The 13,452-nt window shown below is 40.9% G+C and overlaps 1 protein-coding gene across 2 annotated transcripts in view; it reads right to left on the bottom strand.

The window, feature by feature from the left end:
- LOC145978334 (uncharacterized) overlaps positions 1–13,452 on the bottom strand; it is a 278,099-nt gene that overhangs the window by 209,248 nt on the left and 55,399 nt on the right. For both annotated transcript variants that reach the window (XM_083110912.1, XM_083110911.1), the window contains exon 3: positions 5,113–5,281. In XM_083110912.1, coding sequence (XP_082967038.1) covers positions 5,113–5,281 — 169 coding nt within the window. The remainder of the gene's footprint in view (positions 1–5,112; positions 5,282–13,452) is intronic.

The following is a 13,452-nucleotide window of genomic DNA, read 5'->3' as shown; positions in this document are numbered from 1 at the left end:
CAGTTAACTAACAAGTCACTGCATGAAGTAAGTTATAAATGCAGAAAGCTATACTGTTGATTAGGACATTGAATTTTATTTATTATTATTATTATCAAATTTTGAATCATAGCCCAACTGATTACTACTAGTGGAGGTAATGATGTATCTTTATATTATATGTTAATATGTTCATTGAAGGTCTTGTAAGTCTTAAATGTCTGCAGGATGGGGGAGGGGATAATTGCCTTTACTCTGTATTGAATGACTAATTATGTTGGTTTCTGACGTCACAGTTTGTACAAGTTTAATTACCTTCCTCTTTCAGTGCTGTCTTATTAGAAACCATTAAAACACAACTAATTCATTATAAACAGAGGCGAGGCGTCCGGTAATCGGGAGATGCCGCGTTCATCGGCCCAGCTCATCGCAGAATGGTGCAAATCTCTCTGGTCTCGGCCAGTGCCGAGAACAGCCGAACGCTTCCGAACAGGCAGACTGGTCCAAAACGACCTGTACTTTCCCCCGCTTTTTTTTCAGCCCTATCCCCATGTTTATAGCCACGGCAGGGTTTGTCTGGGGTCATCAAGATTCTTCCGAGTGTCCAGTGGCGTGCTCAAGGAGAAAGGTGAGGATCATGATTCTGCTTATGCTCACAATATTCTTTGGAAAAAAAAAGAAAGAAAAGGCAGGAAAAGATGGCAAAATGAGGACTTCAGGAATAACTACTAAAAAGTACACGTAACCCCCCACCCCCCTCTTCGAAAATCCTGGGCACACCACTCGAATGTCTACAATTTTACTTGTTACGAGGAAAAGCACACATTGAACGATATGAATCTGCTTCTTATTATCAAAACAACAATTGGCGGCGAACCATAAAGGTTCTTCTTACCTTTACACGCGACAATTGAGGTGTTTGCATTTCAGTTTCAATCATATTTAATAATTCTCGTCGTATGGAATAGAATTATGTGTCTTTTGTAGTCGTGAGGTCTGTGGTATGAGCTTTTACATTGAATTGGCAGTGACCTTGGCGTTTATCGCAGACATATATTGTGCCCCCCCTCCCCCGCCTCTCCGTTAACAGATCGACCCTGACGTTTGGCAAATCTTGCGATGACTACGTAAAAATGTCACGATTCGCCACTGATTATAAATTAACAAAACATACCCTTGAAGGTAACACATCGTCATTTTCCTCCCAATTGTACATTCTGCCCAGATTTTTTTTTCTGAATCTTGAAAACTATGTGTTACGAGCCAACACAAGTTCAAAATAGTTATTAATCAAAATAATAAATGGCGCCAAGCGAGAACGTGAAAAAAGTAACAAACCTTATTTATGGTGGAAAAGCAGTGTCTGAAATATGAACCGTTATGGAAAATGCCAGACTCGGAACAATCAAAGGGGGGCACTGGCGTACGCAGGATTTTTTTTCTGATGGGGGCTGAACTGTAAAGCTAGCTGCCTTTTACGAAGTTGGGTTGGATATACTATAAAACATTTCGAAATTACGATTTCTAACCTTATTTTAAAAAGTTTTGAAAAGACAAAAGCGGTAATTGGAGGTAATTTAAACGGGGATTTGCATTCACCACTTTGGTTTTTCCCGATATCTTTACTGCTTTAATTTGAAAATGCTGATTTCTTACACATTTCTGGAGGAGATGTAAGCCCATCAGCTCCCCTTTGCGTACGCCAGTGAAAAGGGGTGAGAAGAGAAGAAAGAATGAAAACTGAAGCCAGGTGCCATGAGAGAGATTCAAACAGAAATATAAAAAGAAAAAAAATGACAGGGGTCTAATCTTATATTGAATTTTCAGTTTAAGATGAAGAGGATACTGGCAGCTATTTCCTCACATTCATCATCTCTATAATGATTAAGCTAAGCAGTTAGAACCCCGTTGCCTTCACCTTGGTGCAAATGAACCATTGAGGCGGTTCAATAAAAGCATGTTCTCCCCGAGCACCCGTACTTATCGCGAACGAGCTAACAGGTCTGGTAATGACATCTAGCGTCAGTTTCTGAACTACGTCCACAAAGCAAAAACGCTTCAACTCTGGCTGGATCAATGAAAACTACGCACCTGTATTAGACACGTTGAGTATAGATAATCGCGAATGATCTGTCTCGAATGGATGATTCACTTCTGAGATAAGACTGGCACTCGACACCTTGCACATACACTCACTTTCACTTGAGATCTTATACCCTGTTGGATGTTACAGTAACATATACATCCTGCTGTTAAAATTTAAAATTTGTCTGTTAATTTACAAAAACGAGCGACCGTTTTATTTCTTGTTTAATTTCAAAATTTAACAAAGATTGATATAATGATTATAAATTACAGTTACGTGCACAATAAATATATTTTTTTAATACTGAATCATTAAAATTATATTAATTAGGGTGCGTATGCATATGTAATGGCCGTTAACACTATAAAAACTGTCATTTTTTTACGGTAGTTGGAGGGCAGCAAAAAATTGACGGTCGTAAACCGTAATTCAAATCATGTTTATTTTTTTTATTTTTTAGTTATTTAGCGTCGCTTCTCTGCCACTTTTGACTAAACACGAAGATGATTGATTTGGTTTATTTTTGTTCGAATTTCTACAACTTTTGCCCAGAGGTGGTCATTTTCGTTCAACTTCCCTCACCCTCACGGCTCGACCTCTCCTTCACCCTCACACACGCTCACCCTCACGACTCGCCTTTCGCCCTCACCCTCACAAGTCTTGTGAGGGACCTCCGGTGACCACCTCTGCTTTTGACTAAACACAAAGATGAGGATGAGTGATGTTACAATAAAACTGATGAAGGGACATTCACAAAGAACACCTATATCCAGGCCAGTATTCGAACCCGAGACCCCTGCCGTAGCGCGCTGTGCTAACCACTCCGCCACGGAGGTCGGTAAGAATGTCAACGTTTTACGCAAAAAGGGGACTGGTACGTAAACACGAGACAATTATGTAAATTTTGTTTTAAAATGCTCCTATGAGAGAATAGTAAGGTGTGACATTAAAACCGGTTTGTACATAAATGTGGAGAGCGTCACTATGAAAATAAAAATTTCATATTTGTGGCTGATTTCGCACTCTCGCAGTTTTATGGTATCTGCGGTAACTTATGCATTTTCTGATTATTGTGTGAGTTACGCATAATACCATTGATCACTGTCAGAATGTTTATTGTGAGTAGGGGCACCGGTGCTTTAAACTGTGAAGATATCCGATTTTAACAGAATTCATCTGGAACAACAACAAAAAAAGTTACTGATCTCGAGGGGATGGAGGGTATATAGGTGACACGTAATTCATCCTGCTGGGGCTGGACCGGCAGGAGACCACTTCTTAAAAGTGATGTGGACAATAACAAACACCGCGGCTAAGGTCTAGGGAGAGGTAGGATAAAGTAACAAGAAGTGTCGAGTGGGGAAAAGATCAATGTAGGATGTCAACGACAGAACTGGCGAATTTGTCGCAGCAAGATGAGCCACGTTCTCATTCACTCGAAGAAAAAACCGCCGTCTCCATCTTCACTTCAAATATTCTGTGTGCATCATTAACTTCCTCTCACACGGAGGAAAATCGGAGAGATTGAGAACGAAGAGAATATGAAGAGATGCTAGTCATAACTCCCCTTTGCTGTACATATGCACGTCCACCACTTTTCCCCATGTCTCAGGTTGATGGAGGGTACATTCTGCCTGTCTTCTCTCCATTTCTCAATTTCCTAGCTCTTTAGCTCTTTCTTTCTTTTTCTCTTTCTTCAAAAAATAGAGAGAGAGAGAGAGAGAGAGAAATGATACATCAAAGGAAGAAAAATAAGTGAGAAAATTAATAGAGAAGCCTGGCCTTTCCTTTCTACTATCTCGGCAATTTATCCATACCACGTGATTGCGTCCTGTATATATCACACACACGTGTTCATTGATGGCCACTGAAGTATCCGGGTTCGAATCCCGGCCTGCGCGCGGGAGTGAGTGTCCCTCATAAATTTCATCTTTCATCGACGCAATTAGCCAGTAATGGCAGAAAAGCGACACTATATAATGAAAATACATATTCATGCAGGAAAGGGGAAAATCATTTTGCATTCTTCCTAACATATATACGTACAAACTCAGTCACATTCCCATTGAAAATCTATGCACTGTTAAAAAAAATGAATCGCAATTAACTGTAGTGTTATGTCCACTCCTAGGGGAAGGTAAGACGATGAAAAATGAAAAAGAGAAGATTAATGCCCGATTGCCTGTCGCTTTGAAGTTTATGCCCCACGTTGTGAAAATAATCTCCAGAGAGTGATCTGGTCTCAACATAAACATATATGTGGGATCAAGGAACTCTTCAACGACTGGGGACGAAACTTTACTTTGCGGGAGTTTCAGCGAGGGAAATGTGCAACAAAGTTGTAGATAAAAATGTTCCGTCTTGTACAGTCACGGACACTTCTGGGTTGTACCGACTCTATTTACTTTCAATAAGATCGTTACAACCCAGAAGTGTCCGTGACTGTACACACGTTGCGTGTCATTTGCCTCAAATTTGTCTACCTCTATGGTGGTGTGGCACTACGACGCTATGGATTCTAGGTTCGAATCCTGACCAATACAAGGTGCGTGTTTGGCTAATCGCAACGACGAGAATGAAATGATAAAGGGGGTGCACCCATAACAAGACAAGGTTGATTGATTCATTTAGTTCATTTCACTTCGCATTTCTGCGACTTTTGGCTAATCGCGAAGATGAATATGAGTGATGATATGATGAAATTGATGAAGGGACATGCACGAAGAATGTCCAGACCGGGATTCGAACCCGGGACCCCTGGCGTCATAGCGCGTTGCGCTAACCACTCCGCCACGGAGGCCGGCATACCTTCGGTGGGGGTGAAACGACCACTGGACCAGCTCAGCCACCGAGGCGGCACTTATCAATTTATATTCAGATCCAAAGTACTAAAATGTGAACATGCTGATAATCGAACCCAAGACCCTTCGTTACAATGCAGGAATATCCCCAGTTTGTAAAAATGTCCAACAGTCATTCTATCAATGACAAGAGGAGGATCATAAACCGTACTTTATCGTTGCTTGGGAATAACAAACATTACTTACCTTCGCGAATTCGTAATCCCCTGAATACTGTGTGGAAATGAGGCCTCGTCGACGTCACTTGGAGGGGAAGAATTCGGCGTGGGCGGCGTCCACCCACTGGCTATGCCTCCCCTATTGTCACATTTGTCTATGACTGCCGGCGAAGAACGACGGTCGCGAGGGAACCGTTCTGCAAAGAGAAAACCAAAGATATTAGCAAAGAACTATAGCACGGTGATATTTAGCCTAAAATAAACGTTTCCCGTACTCTAAAGAATTTTGGGGAGAGTTGTCCGAATCGTACTAGTCTAAAAACCAATGTAGTGTAATAAAACACTCAAAATGCTGACTTAAATTACACACTATTAACGTGACGTAAAACTTTTCAGGGGGTCCGGACCCCCCCCCCCCCCCGAAAGGCTTAAAAGTACAAAAATTAAATATTGAAAATATACATTGTTTAACATTCCTCTTACAACCGAGTGATATTTATTTCCACCGAACTTATTTCAAGGCAGTAAATATTTAGTTCTTATAATTGCTTTATTTAGCATTAATTTGATGTGTGTCTGTCTAAGCAAAAGCTAACGTACTAAGCTATTCTACCGGACTGGCAAAGGACATATTTAAGAGCGAGGCCCAAGGGTCTGGACCCCCACTCCCCCTCCTCCCAAAAGCTTACCATAATGAAAATATACTTATTTAGCATTGCCGTATAATCGAGGTTATTTATTTCCACCGAACTTTGAATGACAGCACCAAGGATATTAATCTGAAACTTTAATTTTCGTCAACTGGATCCAACATTCGTTTTTGTTATTTAATATTTTTTTTATCTATTTCGCACTGATTTGCTCGTCAGATCAGTTGTTTTCATGCAAAATTTTAGCGACCTTAACCACAAGTACGCTAGATAATGAATACATGCTTTTATCTCTTTATTCTTTTACCGTATTTTTACCTATTCATATAATAATAGCAATACAATATTAATATATTTTAATTAATATTATTTTAATTGAATATAATTAGAACAATTATTGCAATTTAAACGTTAATGCTATTACTATTATTTCCAGGACACTTGGTTCGGAATCCTCCCCCATCAAATTTCTAAATACGTGCCTGCTTGCTATAAGTTCGAAACAACATGTTTATTTATTTATTTTACTTCGCTTTTTGTGCCACTTTTGACTAATTTGCGAAGATGGGGATGAGTGATGATGTGATGAAATTGATGAATGGACACTCACAAACATCCATGCCCAGGCCGGGATTCGAACCTGAGACCCCTGGCGTCGTAGAAACAACGTTTTGAGTGTTTTATTAAACATGCAAACAAGGCTTAATAGTGTTACCAATATAGTGTGTGGGTTTCTTGTGACGTCAGGATGCGCACAGCCACCATGTTTGCGGCCAATATTATATGTCCTTTGCAAGGAAATATCCAGCGCGTGACGTTCGTTACATCTACACCAACTGCACGTTTGTTTTAAATCACGAATGTGTGTGTTAGCATGTTCCGTCCGTCCACCCGATTGAATTCCGTGTGCTTCCAAGAACTGGCTTCAGTCATGGCTGCTCGAAGCCACAATGCAACAGTTTGTGACGTAGGTGGAACATCCCTATAGTGGAATATAGCGGCAGTGTTTAGAACCTCGGGGAAATTATTATTATTTGTTGTCGCTTTTCTGTCACTTTTGGCTAATCGCGACGATCAAGATTAATATAATAATATGACTGATTTGCTTTATTTTACTTCGCTTTTTCTGTACCACTTTTGTAAGTTGCGAAGATGGGGATGAGAGATATGATGAAATTGATGAATGGACACTCACAAACATCCATGCCCAGGTCGGGATTCCAATCCGGGACCCCTGACGTCGTAGCGTACTGTGCTAACCACTCCGCCATTAAGGTGGGCGGAACCTCCGGCAACACTACGCAATTAAGTAATGAGATAAATTTCTGTTCTCCCCCTTAGTGAATGCCATTTGTGACGCAACCTGTTCATAGTGTGGTGTGGTCCATACTCTACAGTTGAACAACAATAACAACCTCATGAACTTGAGACAGGCATGCTGGGAGATGTGCAGCCATGTTGTGAAAGAGGCCCAAGAAGGGTTTCATGTAATCGCTATGAAACAGCGTGGGGAACATCAAGTTGCATCCAAGCCATCCTGAAAACCGTGTCTTCCCGTTTTGCCGAATGGCCCAGAGGCGCATCACATCAGATTTACCACCTAAATACAATGTTCCCGTTTCGCCGAATATTTTGAAGGGAGAGAAATGTTACAATATTTCTATTATGGATATTTTACGTTGTTTTTTTTTCAACCTCTTTAGGTTAATCGCGACGATGGAGATGGGTGCATTTCTCTTACTTTACGTCGATTTTCTACCTATTAAACTGATCGCGACGGTCAGGATGAATGATGACTATACTGAACGCAACTCCAACTGGCGGTTGACCTTGATGGCTATTTCTGGCGCGTCCTGACCCCCGATCAGTTTCGGGGGGTGTGGTCCGATGGGTGTCAACAAACTAATTTGCGAAGTAAAAGCTGACGGGATCACATCGCTCTCCCGAAGCAACGTTGCCAAGCGTACTTCAGTGTTTGCCACTTGTCTTTATATGACTGTGTGTCCGACCTGTGGGTGGTCCTTCCGGAAACTTCACCGTTCAGGACAAAGAGAATTGAGTAATCCCATTATCTTTCGTTCAGGACCACCGCTGATTTCTGCTGCTAACAATTCCGTTGCCCGACAAGACTCTTTCTCTCCTTACGGTACGTTTGGCAACATGTGGTGTATCCAACGCTCATTGTTTTCGTCCTACGAACAACGTTCGGTGCCTCGTGACTCGAAAATGCCCGATCTCAGTCGAAGAAAATTCAACAGATCGCTGATTCGCTGTTTCCCAGCCGCCAGTTGGAGTTGCGTTCAGTATAGATGGAATTGAAGCGATAGAAGCAAAGCTAATGCTAAGACTCGAACCTCGGACCATCATCAGTCTAGCACCATGGGACATAGAAACACGCATTAAAGCCTTACCAAGGATTCGAACCCACAAAGTGACAACCCTTACTGTCCCGGTTATCTCCGGAACAAGCGAACGAAAACAAGTATCTGCGCAGGTAGTGACGCGAGATGGCTCCACCAATGAACACGTGAGAGGGAAGGGGAAGCGACTGTACTGCTTCACTCTGCCCACTAGATTCCCCCCTTTTCTGCCGTTATGCGCGGCCTGGCTCCAGAGATACCCGGAACATAGTATAAATTAGTTCGGCAGTGCCTGAAACGTCTCTTTTAGTCCCTAAACGACTAGAAAACTAAAAGAGTCCACAATTTTCCCAGAAATCAAGCGACACATCATTAGCCTTCCAGAGTTAACATTACTACCCGCCCATAAGCTTTCCCTACCACGAGACGTAAACGTTTTATTCGTTTTCCAGGAGAATGTCTGTTCTTTTTAAACCTAAGAAGAATCCCCACAAATGTGTGTTGCAGATGCCTCGCATGCCAGGCAGCGACATTCCGTAAACCTGCTGCCGACCCTTGTCAAAGAGGTGTTTAGAATCTCGTGTCATCAACAAACGTGTGGTTTCCATCTTGAGCCTCCCTACAAGGGAGATTACTCTCCCTTCTCATCTTCTTTCCACCCTCAGGAGCACCACAGAGATCCAAGACAGTGGTGCTAACTTAAAATGCCAAAAAATCCCTCGCGGAAGTTAAATTATCTTCTCTTAAGAAAAATTTCCCTCAATTTGAAACAAGTGTTTGGAGATGGACTTCAATATTCGATGGATCTTAATATCACAGATAAAGATGGGGTGAAATGGTAAGTAGTTGAAACCACACGTAGGAGAAATGTCTGTGATACTTGCATTCTCTGGAACTCTTCGAATCCCTGCCAGGGCATGGATGTTCTTTGTTAGTGTCCCTTCATCAATTTCATTATTCATCTTCATCGTCGCGATTACTCTGATGCCGAATTTGGTATTTACGAGAAATCAGCATTTCTGCACTTTTCAGCACCACGCAATAAGGATTACAATTGAGCGAATCTGGAGTAAAACTTGATAAAATACAAAATTAGGGAACTGAGAAAAATGCAAGTGAAAGTTCGTCCATTGCATTGTGCCTTATGTATTACCTAGACCTTCCTATGTGTTTCTTCCGATGAACGACTACTGAATGAAGTTTGTTCACACACGTGTGAGCAACAGGAGAATGTGCAGCATCTGAATTTGATCGGAGTGATTGTTATCAAGTTTCAATCCCGAGCCGCTTCATGCTACATGAACAACAATTGCATGTTAAGCACAGCTATGTATCACTGGTGATTGCATATTAAATGGCACATCATATACAGTAGTGGAATTAATTCTGGACACTTTTAGTAAAATGTTATTTTTTTTAAATCTCGAATGTAAAAACTATATTCTGTAAAGAAATATTAAAGAACTTTAAATGACATCGTTCAGTTACTTCAATAATTGCATCTGAGTGCAGCATTGTAGTCTGATTATTATTGTTATTGTTATTTTCAACCAACAGAACGCTTGTGTGCGATTGTTGTATAGGAGGTCAACTGTGAGCATCATTCAGTAACTTCAAGAATTACATCTTACTGCAGCATTGTTATCTGATTATTGGTATTTTCTGTACTGTACTACTGTGGGCCAGGTGTGAGCCTCATTGTTTACAGCAGTTGGTAACTGACTCTTGTGAAGTGAACATCTTTTAGGTGCTGTACGTACGAACGGTACTTAGAGCGAATTGAAAATTGTTACTGAAATTGCAAATAATGGCTCCTAACACAATAATAATACTCCTTTTTAATGGTTTTTCAAAGCTTTTTTTTTAAAATGATTTTTCAGAATATGTTTTTGAATTTCTCATAATTTTACAAACATTTATATACAAATTATCCATGTGTTATATTCGACTAAATGTCATATGCAGCGGAAGGTGTCCTACTGAAAGGTGCACAGCTGAACGTCACCCCCAAACAAATCACGAATAGTGGGTAGCAGTTTTACCTCTAAGACCTGTTCTTGGTATTTGTTGGCATTAATGTTGCCCTCTAACACTGCTAGGCGCTCGACACCATGCTGTGCCATGCTTCCCCACAGCATGACATTGACATGTTTCATAGTGGTGGTGGTGCACTCAGGTAGCATGTCTTCACCTGTTCGGCGACGCACAAACCTGATGCCATCACTTCCAAATATGCTTTCATCGCTCCAAATGACTTTACCCCAATATTCTTGTGTCCACTTCCTGTGTGCTAACGCCCAATCCACACGCTTATTTCTCTGCTTTTCATTGAGATAAGGCTTCTTTCTTGCGACCATCGGTCGTAAACCATTTTCGCAAAGTTTTTGTCTGTCTGTTTGGTAAGAAACTTCTACCCCGTAAGTTCTCAGATGGCATTAACATCTTTTCCCGTACGCCGGCGATCTTGTAGAGAAAGGCGGCAGATTCTACGACAGTCTTGAGAAGTTAGCTTTGGTTTCCTGACACTTTTTGGAGCAGTTTTTGTGCTCCCAGTTGCTCCCGCATGCAAACTTTTCTAACGCCTGACTTTGTAGCGCCACCACCCAACCTTCTCGCTATTTCTTCATAAGAATATAGCCTTCATCACAAAGTGGTACTGCCTTACTCCATTTACTTGGTGACCAATCAGCATGTTTTATTGTGTTAGGAGCCATTATTTGCAATTTCAGTATCACTTTTCAACTCGCTCTACGTACCGTACGTACGTACAGCACCTAAAAGATGTTCACTTCACAAGAGTCAGTTACCAACTGCTGTAAACAATGAGGATCACACCTGGCCCACAGTACAGTACAGAAAATACCAATAATCAGATAACAATGCTGCAGTAAGATGTAATTCTTGAAGTTACTGAATGACGCTCACAGTTGACCTCCTATACAACAATCGCACACAAGCGTTCTGTTGGTTGAAAATAACAATAACAATAATAATCAGACTACAATGCTGCACTCAGATGCAATTATTGAAGTAACTGAACGATGTCATTTAAAGTTCTTTAATATTTCTATACAGAATATAGTTTTTACATTCGAGATTTTAAAAAAATAACATTTTACTAAAAAGTGTCCAGAATTAATGCCACTACTGTAATTACCAAATGTCTACTGTTCATACAGAGTTGGTGATAGCCTCAATATAAGATGCACCCTCGTATACACGCACATTCAGAACACGACTGATGAGCTATTACTGGGACAGAGTGCTCCAGCAGATATCTTCGGGGCTCACAAATAGTTCCAGACGATTGCTAGATGTACCTTTAAAACATCCGAAGCATATTTGGAATACAGATCAGGAGAACGTGCTGGTCACTATATTAGGTGGATATCTTCTTCCACAAGGTCAGAGCAGGCGAACATAATGGATGAAGATGGCAAATGTACAGTAATTCATTTTGAATTTTAAGACAAGAAATAGTTACTTGCATGGGGTGTGAAGAACTGAACGACAGGGTCGACTACACTGTCTAAGGTCTGGCGGAAGCTAGAATTCTATATGTATAGTGAAACCAGAGGCAAATCAGCCTGCGCAGACCCGCGACTCCTGTGCATCGTGCTCCCGCGCAGGGAAGGGGGAGGTGTAGAGTGAACCAGGCTTTCTTATGGCCAGAGTTGAACGGATGAAGGGAAAATTGCACGGAGTCTTTTGGCCGAATGATTCCTTTCTTGTGGTCGCTTATGGGAACAAGCCATATAATACACATAGCACACGAACGAAAAGCAGAAACGTCAAAGAAAAAAACGTCAGGCCACATATGTAAAATGTTGCTCCGAATAGTGAAAAACGTTAAGTTACGTACGAAATTCAGGTGTGTCTAAACATAATAGTTGATGGCATTTTTAAGAGCCTTTTATCCAGCTTAATCATCGACAAAACCGCACGAGGATAAGCTCATACTATAGAATCCACGAGAGGCATTTCGACAGAACCGACCTCATGCAAAAAATCTTCCTTATCCTCTTAGGTTTTGCGTCGATTTTTTACTTTTTGTCAATTTTGGCCACCTTTTGGACATCATAAGCATTTGAAAACATATCGATACGTCACACTTCAATCTTTGACAGTGTAGTGAAGATAAAAGTGATTGGTGATGCCAAGTCTTGGATACAAACTCAATCATGAATTTCGTCATGTATTCCTTATTCCTTTCTACTCCGAGTAGCAATTAGGCTAGAGAAGTACAAAATTAATTGACTGCAAAAATGCACATGAAATTACCGATTGCACAATGATCTGAGGGTATCAAATAGTCCATTTCCCATCAGGTTCATATGGATCACAAATGGAGAGTCGCCCAAAAGAGGCTACTCTGTATATTTGCCTAGGCGCCAAACTAAATATTACAGTCGCATTACGTGATTTCAAACTCTGATCTAAAGAGTGCTCCATACCGAAGTTTTAGATATTTCAGCAATTTTCAGCTACACAGAAAATATTGATTTGTTTGAAGTGACTTAAACCGTTGGGTTGAGCATTTTTCTAGAGCTCTTTACTTGCTAAAAGGCGGGTGAAAGTCACGCTCTAGTGATTTCCATCCCCTAAGAATCAGCAACTTTTAACCGTTGTTGTCTTCAACTCTCTCTACCCTCGACACACTCTCGCACAGTGTTGCCGGTCTAATCATTTTTCCACTAACTGTCGCCTATTTTTTTTATACATAACAAATCAGCTGGGGAAACATAAAATTAGACACTTGAGTTCTAGAGTGTGAGTTCTTGTTTTAAGCCAACTTTATGCACAGATAGGCTGGGATCCGAATTACTATGTGCCTCCAGCGGATATCGAACTCGGGGCCCTTGTTTAGAAGGTGCCACTACGTCATCGGAGAGGCAATTTAGACAGAATACGGACATGTGAATCTAGCGAAAATCACTACTATACTACTGGCAACACTGCAACCAGGTCATATTATTCAGAGGAGAAGTAGAAAGAAGGGAGACTATTTATACAGGGTGGGAATTCTACCTCGAGTCGCCTCTACTTGTGTAACACGGTATAATGATAAAGAAAAATTCATGGTGGCCAAGTTCGGTAATTTATAACTATTTGGTAATTCTACACAGACTTCGTCAAAATTACGTTTCATGCCGGTAAAGAATCATTTGTTTGACAAACGTTCGCCTACTTTTTACTTATTCTAATAAACATTTCCTCTTGTGTACAAATGTATTTAAAATATACAATGCCACAAATTCTTGCCACGATATGGGAAATTCCGCACTGCAGAATTCGCAAGAAAATTTTCCCTTTGGTTGAAAATTTCCCATCGCGGAGGGCAAAAAAAAAAAAATCCCT

This window comes from Lepisma saccharinum, chromosome 24 (genome assembly GCF_977018435.1).
Source record: "Lepisma saccharinum chromosome 24, izLepSacc3.1, whole genome shotgun sequence".
Classification (NCBI taxonomy): Eukaryota; Metazoa; Arthropoda; class Insecta; order Zygentoma; family Lepismatidae; genus Lepisma; species Lepisma saccharinum.
This window is presented reverse-complemented; position numbering and strand designations above follow the sequence as displayed.